The following is a 16,760-nucleotide window of genomic DNA, read 5'->3' as shown; positions in this document are numbered from 1 at the left end:
AAAACCAAGGATGAAAATCCCTGCTTCAGAGATTCTGCTAACTGATTTTTATCTCCCAGTTTCTCTAAAACTGAATCTCTTCTTCTATTTTGAAATTTCCATCTAAAACATATTTCTAATCTTGAAAACCAGCAAGTCCCCTAAGAAATACACAACATTAAAGGAAATCTAACAGACATGTACTGCACATCTCTACACACCTGGCACTCTTCTAGTTATTAGGACATAGCAGTGAAGAAAACAAATTCATTCTCTCATGAGGTTTCCATTCCAGTAAAGAAACAAGAGTAACCCTCCATCCCAATTTACCTGGGACTATCCAATTTCAGCACTGAAGGTACTACATCCCAGAAAACCCATCAGCCATTGGTCATCCTAGCAGAGAGATACCAAACAAATAAGCAAGGAAAAAAGTATCAATAATGATAAGTGCCATGATAAAAAATGAGAGTAATGGGGGAGTGTGCTACCACTACTTTGTAGAGGGACATCAAGAAAGGCCTCTCTGATATAAAGACATTTGAAGATAGAAAAAGAGCAAACTATTCAGATTAAATGAGGGGAGGGAGTTCCAGGCAGAAGTGAATGAAAATAGTGAATAGCAAATCTCTAGCTGGAGCTATAGATTCAATGCAATTCCTATCAAAACTCCAGCTGGATTCTTGACAGAAACTGATAAGCTGATCCTAGGGAATGCAGGGACCCACAAAGCAATCTTAGAAAAAAAGAATAAAGTTGGAAACCCATACTTCTCAATCTCAAAACTTATTATAAAGTCATAGCAAATCAAGACAGTGTGGACTGATATAAGGTCAAAAGACAGATCAAAGTAATAGAATTGACAGTCCAGAAATACATCCTCACATTTACAGTCAACTGAGTTTCCATAAGAATGCCAAGACAACTCAATATGGAAAAAACAGTCTTTCTAATAAATTATGTCTAGACATCTGGATCTCCACTTATAAAACAATGAAGTGGGGGGCACCTAGGTGGATCAGTTGGTTGTGTCCGACTCTTGATTTCAGCTCAGGTCATGATCTCACAGGTTGTAGAATCAAGCCCCACGTCAGACTCTGTGCTCAGCAGGGAGTCTGTTTCTCTCCTTCTCCCTCTCCCTCTGCCCCTCCATGTACTCTTTCTCCCTGTCTGAAAAAAATAAATAAATCTCAAAAAAAAAAAAAATGAAGTGGGGTCCCTACTTCATACCATATACAAAAATTAACCCAAAATGCCCAAAATACCTAAATGTAAGAGCAAAAATTACAGAAGTATTTAAGGGAAGATAACAGTAAGATTTCATAACCTTGGACTAGGCAATGGTTTCTTAGATATAAAATCAGCAGCACATGCAACAAAATAAAATATAGATAAGTTAAACTTAAATTTTTGTCTTTTAAACAATGCTACCTAGAAGTGAAAAGACAATCCATAGAATGGAAAAAAATTCTGGCATGTATGGAGATACAATATACAAAGAACTCTTATACCTCAACAATAAAAAGTAACCTAATTTTTAAAAAGAGCAAAGGATTTGAATAGATATTTCCCCAAGGAAGGTATAAAAATGGCCAATAAGCACAAGGAAAGATGCAAAACATCATCCGCCATCAGGGAAATACACACCCAAACCACAATGAGATACCACTTCATAGGCTACAATAAAAAAGACAGACAATAACAAGTGTTGGTGTGGAGAAACCAAAACACTTAGATGCTGGCATGGATATAAAACAGTATAACCACTTTGGAAAACAGTCTGGCGGTTCCTTAAAAAGCTAAACATAGGTACCTTTGACCTTGCAATTCTATTCCCTGGCATATATCCAAGAAAAATTAAAATATGCCCATACAACAACAGTATTTATAATTGCCAAAATATGAAAACAACCCAAATGTCCATCAACTGACAATGGATAAATAAAATGTGGTCTATGCATACAAGGTAGTATTATTTAGCGATAAAAAATGAAGGAGTGATATATGACACATTGAAAACTGTATGCTAATGAAATTGGTCAGTCACAGAGGACCACATGTTATATGATTCCATTAATATGAAATGTTCAGAACAGGCAAATCCGCAGAGACGGAATGGAGAACAGTTAATGCTTAGAGTGAATATGGGTAGGGGTGTGGAGGAAGAGGAAGTGACTGCTAATGTTCTAAATTTGACTCTGATTATGATAGATGGTAACTAGACACTATAGGGATCATTTCACAACATACACAAATATCAAATTATGTTGTACACTTGAAATATAATATTAAAATGTCAATTATACCTCAATTTAAAAAATTAAATTTAATAAGGTAATGGTTGCACAACTCTATGAATATACTAAAATCCACTGAATTATACACTTTAAATAGGTAGATTGTATGGCACATGAACTATGCCTCAATAAAGCTTTTAATCTAAAAAAAAAAAAAAAATAGGGATCCCTGGGTGGCGCAGCGGTTTGGCGCCTGCCTTTGGCCCAGGGCGCGATCCTGGAGACCGGGATCGAATCCCACGTCGGGTTCCCGGTGCATGGAGCCTGCTCCTCCTTCTGCCTATGTCTCTGCCTCTCTCTCTAGCTGTGTCTCTATGAATAAATAAATAAAATATTTAAAAAAAAATAGAGCTGTCCCCAAAATAGAAAATAATACCTCACTGGAAATACAACAAACAAAGACAAATGGGCCTTCTGTTGGAGATGTTACTATAAAATATGGATTCAATCAGTGATTCCCAATGGCAGTTCACCTAATACATAGAAATGGCCCAGAGAATTTAATGACTTTTCAGCTCCCTAACAGGTCTTATTCAGATTCCAGTGGGATCCAGGAATCTGTATTTTTAACAAGCTTCCTAAATTATTATAGTGGATAGCCAGAAGTAGGAACCATCGGACAACCACAATTACAACTCCATGATTTTCTGGTTCCCTAATATCTACGAGATACCTATCTCTGGTATCTATCTCATATTTATCTGGATCTAGTATCTCTATCTAGTATTTTCCATTCACCTCAGGATCTCAAAGTTCTTAATGAAACTCATCTCTGTGAATGAAAAGCCTAAGTTTAAAAAGAGGTGGCTCCATCTGATGGATTAGAGTACCCCGCATATATTTTTATTAACCTTATGTGTATCCTTTAAGTTACTCCAAACACTTTTATAAAAAGAAGCTGGTTTAAATAAATTGAATAAATAATAATAGATCATATATATTCTCAAAAATTATATTTCTCAAACTGGGACATGTTTTTTTCTCATATATTTATAATTTAATATAATTTTTATTATATTAAAGTACAGGTATATTATAGAATCAAATGCAAAATAATTTTTACTAATTTTTAAGATAAAACCCAGAAGGTTCAAGGAAATTCCATATTTGCCATAGCAACTACTTTGGACTATGGACTCTGCTCCCGGAACCTAAGGGTACATATCCATTCCCTCCTATAGTTAGTACTTCAGGGAGAAAAATCTAGACATTCTGCTCTCTCCTCCATGGGTGATAAAATACGGAATCTCCCTTTCATTCAGAACCATATACAGACTAACCAGGTTATTAGTGATTGTGCTCTGCGCATTTCAGGAAGGAGGGGGAGAAAGGCTGAATTGAATTGAAGAAGTAAACCACAGCCTGTGAACTGGTGAGTGAAAAGTCCTTCAGAGGCATGCTATGCTCAGAGAAATGTCTGCTGACATGTATCCTGCCCTAGTGTGTTAGCCAGATGACAGACAACGAACATAAAGGCACCTATAGAGCTGGGAGGACCTCACCAGCTGGTGGAGGGTATACCCTGGTTGCTCTACTAGGCTTACCCAAACCACTGGTCCATGAAGAAGCACTGGATAGCCTGCCTGAGTGCTCAGACTGACTACAGCTAAAGAGAAAGTATTCCCCTAGATTTGTAATCTCTCTTTTAGATACAGTGCTTTGATTTCTTTTATTTATTTTTTGGTTGTTCCTCTTCAGCTAATCTCAAAAACATCTGTGAAAACTTCACTCAGGGACTAAATATCAGAAGAGTAAAGTTATAACATCAACTCTGACACAATTAAGTAATTATATAATTCTAGGTCAATTTTCTCAATACTAAAATAGATAAGTAGAATAAGTTGAACTTCAAAGTCCTTTTTGGCTTTTAAATTCTATGCTTTCACAATAGTTATCACCATTGAAGATGTGTCTTGCAAATTTTAAAGGCAATTCCCCCAAAAAAAGAAGTTGTAAACACATTTCTTATCCTTTCCTTCAGAGTATTCCCTCTTGGATCATCCTAGCTCAAAGCCCTTTCCTTCTCCCTCCTCCAGATTTTTGCAACAGTCCTCAATTCTGATCCTCAATCTTTCCTTAATCCACTATGTTGACCACATTGCTGCGAGATGATTCTCCAATTATCATTTCCTTCTGTGACTCTTAACTTAAAACTCAATGCTCTTCACAATCTCAGTCCAATTTCCCTCTCAACTTTCCTAGCCCTTCCTTATATTGACTTACACTTCAGCAAACCTGTCAGTACCTTCTTCTATAACATACCATATGCTTCATTTGTTTATGTCACTCTCACTACTTGAAATGCTCTCTGCCATACTCTCCACTCATTCTTCAAGAATGAGTCCAAGTCTCACCCCTACTACAGAGCCTTTTCTGACAACCTTCTTGAAATTCCTGGAGCACTTAGCCTACAATACATCTTTGGCATTTAGCATATGCTAGCCTCCACTGGCAGTGTTAACACAGAAGAGGCCTGTAGAGATACTTCTGCCTCATTTTCTCTACATAACCCCTCAGCTTCAATATGAGGTGAATATGCAACATATAGCATCTAAAGGAATCATGTTTAAACCACAAATTTTTAAAAATCAACTAACAGTTTGAGTGTAATTACTAAAAATTTTGCAACAAACCTACCCTACTCTTGCCAATTGCATTTTTACAGCTGTGTTCTAAAATTTAAGATCATTCTTTAGGTTTGGGTTCATACTTCCCATTTAACACTTCCCTTTTTAAAAAGGGAGGAGGGCAAAATTTCAAAGTAAGTCATCAAAATCTTTAATTACAAAACTTTGAGACAAAATGTGTCCAAAAAACAAAGCAAAGAACATAGTTTTGAAAAACAAAACCCTCTTACAGTATAGGCATCAAAGCAAAACTGGACTTGGGAAAGAAAGACATTTTGTCTGGTCAGACCTTTTAAACAAAATGGCACATGTTTTTCTCCACCAGCAATGTGAAACACACAATTTTTTATGTAAACCACATGTGCTCTGACAAGTACCACCACTCCTTTCCTTGCTTTTAACCCCAGAAACATTTTACTTTAACTACAAAGTTTTTGGTCTTGCTTAATCAAGAACACTTAATCTGGTCTTTACCCTTCTGATAATAATGAGATAATATGGATACAAGTCCAAATTTGCCACTTTCACTTCTATATAAAAAAAGGCCTCTTGAAGAGCCAAGAAACACTCCCCTAACAAGCTCTGTGATGAAGTGTTAGTAAACATCAGAAAATTGATTGCAGGCATGAAATATTAAATTAAAATAAAGAAATGTCTTCAACATGTCTCTTTAGGCTGAAGTAAAAATATTGTAACCAATATGCTTGAGATTTGAATTCAAAATAGTCTGAAAGTAGAACTGCAATGAAAAAAATCTTTTCTTTAAACTATTTTGGCACAGGAAGAGCTGTACTTATTGCAGAGGATAGAGAAAAAAGGGGTGGAAAAAAACCCCACATGTTTGGCAAATTTATCTTTCAAGCAATTGTCAAAAGCTAATTTTATTTTCCTTCAACAAATAAAGATCGTCCGAAACAAGCCTGCAGTACTCACATGCAGGGCCGAGGGATCTGGCAGGAATTCAGCATCTTCTCCAAAGATAAAATCAGGGGGCAGCTCTGGGTATTGGGCATTGAAAATGATGTCCCCTGAAAAAAAAGAAAACATCAGGCCCTTATTATTTCCTTGCTAATTTACGAATGTTTTGAGGCATACATCAGAAACACTTCTAAAAGAAGTTTAGTTTATAGTTTATATTAGTTTGACAAAAAAATTTGAGAAGCACTCTCTGAATGATTAATTCTTCAAATGAGAGAACTGATAATGTCTTTTAAAATTAATATCCACAGGGGCACCTGGGCGGTGTAGTCAGTTAAGCATCTGACTCTTGGTTTCAGCTCTGGTCATGATCTCAGGTTCGTGAGGTCAAGCCACCACCACCTCCCACTCCCAAACCACCCCCCCATCCATAGGGCTCCACACTCCATAAGGTGCAGAGTCTGCTTGGGATTCTTTCTCCCTCTCTCTCCTTCCCCCTCTGCTCCTCCCCACTCTCATGTGCAATCTCTCTCTAAAATGAATAAATAAAATCTTTAAAAATAAAATAAATAGGGATGCCTGAGTGGCTCAGCGGTTGAGCGTTTGCCTTTGACTCAGGGTGTGATCCCACTCCCGGGATCGAGTCCCGCCATCACGCTCCCTGCGAGGAGCCTGCTTCTCCTTCTGCCTGTATCTCTGCCTCTCTCTTCCCTCTGTGTCTCTCTTGAATAAATAAATAAAATCTTTAAAATAAAAAATAAAATATTCACAATATGCAATCAAAAAAGTTTTATCTCCTACCACATTATAAATACAAACACCCAAGCAGAAAAGCAGAAGCAGCCACATCCAAATTATATGCAGATTTTTCTATAGGAAATGTTACTGTTCAGTCACTACCTGCTAATTAATAAGCCTCTACTGGGGACTATTTCTCTAAAGATAAAGACTTTACCTTGAAGAAATTAAACACATAAACCTTTGGTATAATGGAAAGAATATCTGGCTTGGAATCAAGAAAGTCAGTTTTATATCCACACTGTATCCTAATTACTTATTAGCTCAACTCTGGGGCAAATTTTAATTTCTTTAGACTTTAGTTTCTTTATCAGTAAAAGGGAATCTAATAGTACTGATATCACAAACTGGATGTGAGGATAAATAGAGATAGCATGCCTTATCACAGTGTCTGGTACACAGCAAGCACTTAGTAAGTGATATTAGAGTTCTACTAGTTATTATTAATATCATTTTGAAACACAAGACAAATTACAGCGTCTCCTTAGCAAATCTGTGTTAAGTTCTTCTACCTCTGTTCCTTTCCTGTCCCCTTAGCTTTTGTCCCCTGCTTACCCAAGAACCAGTACTCATCATTCTGCTAATGCCAACCCATAGATTAGTATATCAACAATCAAACACACATATTGGATTCTAGCATATAAGGGTATGTATATGTGTGTACATGCACACACAATTCTATCAGTCCAATCATTTTTCCTGCTCAAACAATATCTTCATAATTATATCCAATGATACGCTGATCTCAGTTCTCATTTGAGCCTTCTTTCCTCTAACTACATACTATGTATTTTAATGTCAAACTCAGCAAGTCTAAAAACATGCTCATGACTGTCCCTTTTCCCACTCCTCTCTTCCCCTTAGCTGGTTTCTCTATTTCTAGGAATTCCTTAATCTCCCATGCTGTGACTTTAATGTCTTCTTTGACCTTACCCACACCCTTTATATTCTTAGAAAACAAGTCCCCTCAATTTTTCTTCCAAAATGTTTCTCATATGGGTATTTCCTGCTGCAAACAGCTCTATCCAGGCCCAGATGACCTAGTTCATACATTCATGAATCCAATGAAAAAAAATTTTGAACCCTGCTCCAACCATGAGTCCATTTAATTACCTTGTCTTGCATAAAGACTTTCCTAATAAATCCAGTACACACTGATCATCATTACCCCTGACATTCAACAGTACTGATTGGTTATGCCATTCACTTCAGTATTTCATTGTAGTATTATATGGTTTTTCCTGTTCTGTTAATTTCAAGAATTCATAATAAACACATGGCATATGTGAGGCACTATGACACTGTGTCAATACAAAGATGGTTCTCCTCAAGGAGCTTACATTTAGTTAGGAAGCCAGGAACATTATACACAGAACCACAAATGCAGAGCAGTATAAGATAAGTACATATGCTTGATCTTCCTAAATAACTTGCAAGCATTCAGAGAATAAACATGCTTATATTTATTTCATATTTCCAATGGTCAAAGTGTAACATGCAGAGTATATTCAAGAAATGCTCTAATACATGAAAAAAAATTCTATTCTCTGAATTGGATATCTAAGTACTGACAAAAATCTATAATAGGAATAAAGTTCAGAAGATTATTCATTCTTATTCAACTATACTCAGTACTCACAATTCCTGAAGAGGACATTTACATTAGAGATATGTTTTTAGAAGTCCCACAATTGGCTTGCTTTAGTGACATTTAGAAAACAAATTTATAAAGCTAAAAAGGAGAGGCACCAAAGTTTTGGAGAAAGTCAAGTTAGAATCTATTGTGTCTATTAATGTTGAAAAAATAAACAGCATTATAAATTCCAATAGAAGTTTGTTACTTCTGTTACTACAAGAGGACATAAAGCTGGATTTACAAGTTCTCAAACAATCACTGTCAGTATACATATTTCCAAAACACTACAGATTAAAAATCTGATCCAAGGAAATTCACTCTTGGCAATTCTACTCAACCCTGGACTGGAGGTTCTAGCTAGGGCAATTAGGCAAGAAAAAAAAAATGAATGGCATCCAGATCAGAAAGAAAAAGCAAAATTATCTCTGTGCACAGATGACATGATTTTGCATATAGAAAATCCTAAGGCATACACACACACACACACATACAAATAAGTTCAGTAAGGTTGCAAGATATAAGATATGTATAAAACCAACTGCACTTCTATACACTATCAATGAATAACCCAGAAATGAAATTTTTAAAAGAAATTCCATTTACAACCAAAAAGAACCAAAAAGAATAAAATACTTAGGAATAAATTTAGTGAAACAAGTGTAAAACTTTTACACAAAAACATTGTTAAAGACATTACTTGTAAAAGTGCAAAACTTGTACAATAAATCATTGTTGAAAGACATGGAAGAAGGCCTACATAAATGGAAAAACATCTCATGTTCATGGATCAGAAGACTTAATATTATTAAGATGGAAGTACCACCTAAATTAATCCACAGGTTTCATGCAATCCCTATCAAAATCCCTACTGGCTTTTTTTGTAGAAATTGACAAACTTATCCTAAATGTCAGACAGACATGCAAAGGTTCCAGCATGGCCAAAAAGCAATCTTGGAAAAAATACAAATCGGAAAACACATTTCCCAATTTTAAAACTTATTACAGAGTCACAGTAATCAAGAAAGTGTGCTACTCTCATAAGAACAATGGAATAAAATTCAGAGTCTGGAAACACTTTCACATTTACAGTCAATTGAATATTTTAATTTCAAGTGAAGTATTTTTGCCATATAATATTAAGTTAGTTTCAGGTGTACAACACAGTGATTCAATAATCACTATATACATTATATACATTACAAAATACTCTCCATGACAAGTGTATTACAATATTATTGACTATATTCCCTGTTTTATACTTTTCATCCCTATGACCTCTTTTATTATAGTCAATTGATATTTGACAAAGCTGCCAAGACAATTCAATAGGGTAAAAAGAGTCTTCTTACCACCACACACTCATAAAAAATACTACTATCAAAAAAAGAGATGATTACTATTTTAAAAAGAGAGAGAAAGAGAATATAACAAGTGTTGGTGAGGGTGTAGAGAAATGGGAACCCCTGTATACCGTGGAGATGAATGTAAAATGGTATAGCTGATGTGGAAAACAATATGGTGGTACCTCAAAAATTTAAAAACAAAATTACCATATGATCAAGCAATTCTACTCTCTTGGGTATATACTCAAAAGAAGTGAAATCAGTGTTTCAAACAGACATTTGTACACCCATGTTCACTGCAGCATTATTCAGAATAGCCTAGTGGAAACAACCCAAGTGTCCACTGACAGATAAATAAACCAAATGTGGTATACACGCAAATGGAGTATTCTTCAGCCTTTTAAAATAATATGGATGAAACATGAGGATGCTATCTATGGTAAGTGAAAATAAGCCAGTCACAAAAAGACAAATACTTTATAAGCCCACTCATATGAGGTACCAAGAGTAGACAAATTCAGAGATAGAAAGAATGGTGGAATGGTGGTTAGCAAGAGCCGTCAGAAGGGGAGAATTAGAAGCTGTTTAATTAGTACAGAATTCCAGTTTTTAAAGATGAAAAGGGTTATGAAGATTAGTGGTACAACAATATGAATGTTATTAACACTACTGAAATATACACAAAAATAAGATGGCAAATTTTATGTTATTTTTACCACAATTTAAATTTTTTTTAAAATAAAAGAGTCTGCTACAGACTGAATGCATCCCCTTAAAATTCACATGTTGAAACCTAATCCCCGATGTGATGGCACTTGGAGGTGAAGGCCTTCAATAGGTGACTAAGTCATAAGGGTAGGACCCTCATGAATGGGATTAATGCCTTTATAAAAGAAACTCAAGAGAGCTCCCTTGCCTCCTTCTGCCATGTGAGGTAAGTGAAAAGACAAACTGTCTATAAACTAGGAAGTAGACCTCACCAGACACTGAACTTGCCAACACCTTGATCTCAGATTTCCCAGACTCCTGTGAAAAATAAATATTTGTTTAAGTCACCCAGTGTAGGTAATTTTTATAGTAGCCTGAACAGATTAAGAGTCTTTTTAATAAATGGTGCTGGGCCAACTGGATAGCCACATGCAAAAGAATGAATCTGAGTCCCTAACTCATATCATATACAAAAACTAACTCAAAATGGATCAAAGACCTAAGTGTAAGAGCAAAAACTATAAAACTCTTTGAGGAAAATATAAGAATAAATTCTCATAACTAAGCAATGTTTACTTAGATATGAGATCAAAAGCACAAAGAACAAAAGAAAAACTATATAAACTGAACCTCAGAAAAAAATCTCAAACTCCTGTCTTTCAAAGAACATTATCTAGAAAGTGAAAAGACAATCCACAGAAAAAGAGGAAATACATGATTTAGCAAATCACATTATCTGACAAATAACCTATATCCAGAATATATAAAGAACTCTTATACCTAAACAATAAAAAGACAAATAATTCAACTTAAAAATGGGCAAAGAAGCATTATTTACAATAGCCAAACTATGGAAGCAACCCAAGTGTCTATCAATAGATAAATGGATAAAGAAGATATGTGTGTGTGTGTATACACCTTGCTATTTGCAACAACACAAATGAAGCTAGAGAGTATAATGCTAAGTGAAATAAATCAGAGAAAGACAAATACCATATGATTTCACTCATATGTGGAATTTAAGAAACAAGACAGGGGATTCCTGGGTGGCTCAGCAGTTTAAGGCCTGCCTTCAGCCCTGGGGCATGATCCTGGAGTCCCGGGATCGAGTCCCGCATCGGGCTCCCAGCATACAGCCTGCTTCTCCCTCTGCCTGTGTCTCTGCCTCTTTCTCTCAGTCTGTGTCTCTCATGAATAAATAAATAAAAATATTTAAAAAAAAAAAAGGAAAGAAACAAGACAAATGAACAAAGGTGGGGGGAGGAAGACAAACAGACAACAGACTCTTAACTGCAGAGAACAATCAGATAGTAACCAGAGGGAAGGTGGGCAGGGGGATGGGTGAAATAGGCTATAGAGATTATGAGTACTCTTATCTTGATGAGTACTGAGTAATGTATGGAATTGTTACTGACTAATGTATGGAATTCTTGAATCACTATATTATACAGCTCAAATTAATATGGCACTGTATGCTAACTATACCAGAATTAAATGTTTTTTAAAAAAGAAAGAAGGTGAACTTTCATTAATTAAAAATCAAAATGGACAAAATATTTGATATTTCTTCAAAAAAGATATAGAAATGACTCATAAGCACAAAAAAAGATGCTCAACATCATTAGTCATTAAGGAAATCAAAATCAAAACTACAATTTGAGGGGTCCCTGGGTGGCTCAGTTGGTTAAGCGTCTGCCTTGGGCTCAAGTCATGATCCTGGGGTCCTGGGATTGAGCCCCACACATCAAGCTCCCTGCCCAGTGGGGAGTCTGTTTCTTCCTCTCCCTCTGTTCCTCCTCCTCCCTCTGCCCCTCCCACTGCTCATGCTCTCTTTCTCTATTTCTCAAATAAATAAAATATTTTTTTAACATTATTCTTTTTTTAAGATTTTATTTATTTATTCATGAGAGAAGCAGAGACACAGGCAGAGAGAGAAACAGGCTCCCTCCAAGGAGTCTGATGCAGGACTTGATCCCAGGACCCCCGGATCACAACCTGAGCCAAAGGCAGACACTCAACCACTAAGCCACCCAGGTGCCTCTCGAATAAATAAAATCTTAAGAAAAAAAACACAATTTAATACTACCTCACACCAACTATTATTGCTACAGTCAAAAAGACAATGGTAAGTGTTGGTGAAGACATGGAAAAACTAGAATCCTCATACTCTGATGGTGAGAATATAAAAAGGTGCCATCACTTTGGAAAACTGTTTGGCTGTTCCAAAAAATGTTAAATACAGAGTTACCTTATGACCCACCAATTCCACTGCTAGGTACATACCTAAGAAAAGTGAAAACATGTCTACACAAAAGCTTGCATATGAATGTTTTCATCAACATTGTCCACAATAGCCAAAAAGTAAAACAACCCAAAGTCCATAAACTGATCAATGTAGAAATAAAATGTGGCAAATACATACAATGAACTATCATTCAGCTATAAAGAAAGAAGTATTGATACATGTTACAATATGGATGTCCTTGAAAACTTTATGCTATGTGAAAACTGTCAAAGACAAAAGTCCACAAATAGGTATGATTATTGAATAATTCCATTTATATGTAATGTCCATAATATGCAAACCCATAGAGATAGAAAGTAGACTAATGGCTGCCAGAGGTGGGGGGTGGGGGGGCTGCTAATGATAATGAGTACACAGTTTCTTTTACTGGTGATGAAAATCGAAATGTTGAAATTAATATTAAAGGTTGTACAACTTTGTGAATATATTAAAAAGCCACTGAATTGTATCCTTCAAAGAGTAAGTTGGATGCTATGAGAATTATATCTCAGTAAAGATGTTTTTTTAATCTGATGTAAAAATTTGTTCCACTTTAATCTTGACTAAAATACAAATAAATTAGAAAGTGTTTACTCAATGGTTATGAGTTAATTTATTTTTTTATAAATAAAACCATCTTGAAAATACAGTTGGGAAGTTTTCCATTTAAACTCTACAGTGAGGGATCCCTGGGTGGCGCAGCAGTTTGGCGCCTGCCTTTGGCCCAGGGCGCGATCCTGGAGACCCGGAATCGAGTCCCACGTCGGGCTCCCGGTGCATGGAGCCTGCTTCTCCCTCTGCCTGTGTCTCTGCCTCTCTCTCTCTCTCTCTCTCTCTCTCTATCATAAATAATAAATAAAAATTAAAAAATAAATAAATAAATAAAAAATAAACTCTACAGTGAGCCCTTTTTAAAAGCAAAGAATATTTTTATACAATGAATACTAACAAAGAACTTTATTTTTCAAGAAGATCCCCCAGGGGTGCCTAGGTGGTTCAGCTGGTTAAATGTGTGACTCTTAATTTCATCTCAGGTCTTGATCTCAGGGTAGTGAGTTCAAGCCCTGCCTTGGGCTCCATGCTGGTCAAAGAGCCTACTTTAAAAAAAAAAAAAAAAAAAATGGGATCCCTGGGCGGCACAGCGGTTTGGCGCCTGCCTTTGGCCCAGGGCATGATCCTGGAGACCCGGGATCGAATCCCATGTCAGGCTCCCGGTGCATGGAGCCTGCTTCTCCCTCTGCCTGTGTCTCTGCCTCTCTCTCTCTGTGTGACTATCATAAATAAATAAATAAATAAATAAATAAATAAATAAATAAATAAATAAATAAATAAATTTAAAAAAATAAAAAATAAAAAAAATTAAAAAAAGTCCCCAAGTGGCCCTTTTGGAAGATTTTAGTTATTTACTTATCTGACAGAGAGAGAGTACAAGCAAGAGAAGCAGCAGAGGGAGAGGGAGAAGCAGGCTCTTGGCAGACCAGGGAGCCTGATGTGGAGGTGGGTCCCATGACCCCAGCATCATGACCTGCACCGAAGACAGAAGTTAACCAAATGAGCCACCCAGGCACTCCCCAAATGGCTCCATTTTAAAGGAAAATATTGGAGAATGTTGATTTTTAATTTTTATTGATTTTTTAAAATTTCTAAAGCAGTCAAAAGTATTTGATAACACAATAATTTTTTTAAAAACAATGTATACCAGATTAGCACATCTTCAACTAAAAAGATCTCTTTGGAGAGAAAAAAGGAAATTACTATTCTGCATACAGGAAAAAACATTATACAAGCATTTTTCAAAACAAGGAAGTAATTTAAATATATTTCAGAATCTCACACTCTTACATTTCAGAATTTCTCAGATACTTACCTTCAACCTCAAAGAACTCTTGAAACACTTTGCCTCAATACACGATAGCCTCTTTGGAATAAAACGTGGCATTGTTTTCTTGCTATGGTGAACAGTCAGTAAATCAGTCAATAACATTTATTAAAAACCCACCATGCACAGATGGACATATTGGACACCTGGGGAGTTATACAGGAAGGAGAAAACATAGTACCTGACCTCAAGGCAGAGATGGCAGAGAAAAGACCAACACAAATCATACAGAAGAGCAATAACATTGTATTTCCTCTATTTCACCCTAGAGAAGATGATATGAACACAGAGCATACATTACTTGGATACTGCTTATTTCAACTTTTCATAAAATGAAAGAATAGGCAAGAGTACAAAGAAATAAAAATAGGATAAGAAGTGATATAAGGTGAGGTTAAAAAACAAAGTAAAAAGTAAAGAAACAAACACCTAGAATGGCTAGAAGTGTTATGACCACCCGACAACAAAATGGTAGTTTCAGGTCTTATTTTTCATGACTCCCTAAAAATTGCCCAGGCTACCATAGTGGGACCAACAGGTACAAGTTCCTCCCTTTGAAAATACAGACTTACCATTACTCATGATATTACATTTACATGAAATCACAGAAGTTCCAGGTGGAAGATAGCTTTGATTCACATTATACCTTGGAGGCTGACAATCTTTAGAAGCTATCAGCACCATCTCCAGAAAGCCCAATCACCAGATCTGCAGGATCGACCAGATGTCCTGCTCCCCAGTTACAGACAGTACACAGCTTATCCACATGCTCCTTTTCTTATTCTTTCACCAGTGAAATACTATCATGTTGGTTTGTCTGTCTTAAAGTTTAAGTGCCAGGAAAACCAACTTTCAAATAAACAATTCAAATGGTAAATAACTGGAGTTTTTGGAATGATCAAAGAATTATTCCTATCAATTGTTGGATAAAATGATAACTTACTGAAACTCCAAGAATAGGAAGTAAGAGTCAGATATGAATCTTGTGAAAATGCCAGGGTAATGAGGATTTTCAATGGAAAGGTAGGTTCAAGCAATAGCTTTACAAAAGACTTCTGAGAGGGGACTCATTTACAAGAGTTAGCTCCAACTCTTGATAATGTTTCCTTACACTTAAATTTAATTCTTTCTCTTCAAAAATGTCATCCATTGGATCTTAAAAATTTAACCAACAATTCTAGTTTCACTTTAATATCATAGCCCTTCAATGATTTGCAGGCAGTCCTTGTGACCTCTCTTTTAACCCCACCATGAGTCACCTCTTGGCCAGGCTAAATAAATACTCCAGTTTCTTTCATTATTCCTCATATAACACGGCCTCAATTTCCTTTACTGCCCTGTCCTCTCTCTTCTCTTCATATGTACCAGTTTGTCAGGAATTCTCTTCCAGGATAACCCAGAACTACACATAAGATTCCAGGTGCACTCTAAAGAACACAGAATCAAGAGGAAAAAACCCATGGCTTCATTTTAGATGCTAAACTTCTATTAATAAATAGCATGGCAAACTGAAATTACTTTGTTGGCAGCCACATCAGTGTTGATTTGTATTGTGCTTCCTATCAACTAAAAGCCCGAAGACTTCTATATACACACTATTGCTAAGCCACATATCCCTCATTCTTAATTTGGACAGCTGAATTTCAGAATCCATTTCAGGATTTTAAATTTATCCCTATTATATTTCAATCTTGTTAGATTTATCTCTCTATTTACAGCCTGTTACAATATTCTTAGATTCTATTCCAATTTTGGGTTGGCACTCCCAGTTCTGAGTTATAAACAGATATAAGCATGCTTCTGGAAAACTCCCTCTCTGGCAGCCACAGTTCAATTAATCAGTACCTCTTGGGTACAATCTTTTAAATAATATTTACCCAATAACACTATGAGACTAAACATTCATCACAAGGATATCACAAAGAAATTTACCAAGTGCCTCAAAGATATACTGTTTGTCCTACAAATTTAGAGATAGTGTCAATGTTCCATTGTACAACACAGATTTTGTCTTGAGAGGTAGAATTTCTTTTTTTTTTTTGAGAGGTAGAATTTCTTTTCCTGTAACAAGGGAAATAAACTATAAAGAATTATCATATCTGAGAGTTGGCATAATTTGCATGAAACATGTCTTCAAAAACTACCCGTAGAAGAAATGATGGAAGTGGGGACAAATAAAACAGGTCATTTAAATTGGCCTTCTTTCCTTATGAGACTTCCTTCTACAGATCCCTATCTCTAGATTGAGACTATATCTAATGCTTCTTTGCATTTCTAAAGTTATGCTATAT

The 16,760-nt window shown here is 35.9% G+C and overlaps 1 protein-coding gene across 3 annotated transcripts in view; it reads right to left on the bottom strand.

The window, feature by feature from the left end:
* Positions 1–16,760, bottom strand: part of BABAM2 (BRISC and BRCA1 A complex member 2) — a 408,818-nt gene that overhangs the window by 318,071 nt on the left and 73,987 nt on the right. For all 3 annotated transcript variants that reach the window (XM_055326951.1, XM_055326952.1, XM_055326953.1), the window contains exon 4: positions 5,837–5,931. In XM_055326951.1, the coding sequence (XP_055182926.1) occupies positions 5,837–5,931 (95 nt within the window). The remainder of the gene's footprint in view (positions 1–5,836; positions 5,932–16,760) is intronic.

The sequence above is a fragment of the Nyctereutes procyonoides genome, unplaced genomic scaffold (genome assembly GCF_905146905.1).
Source record: "Nyctereutes procyonoides isolate TBG_1078 unplaced genomic scaffold, NYPRO_anot_genome, whole genome shotgun sequence".
NCBI classification, from domain to species: domain Eukaryota; kingdom Metazoa; phylum Chordata; class Mammalia; order Carnivora; family Canidae; genus Nyctereutes; species Nyctereutes procyonoides.
The sequence above is the reverse complement of the archived record's forward strand: the minus strand, read 5'-3'. Positions and strand labels throughout refer to the sequence as shown.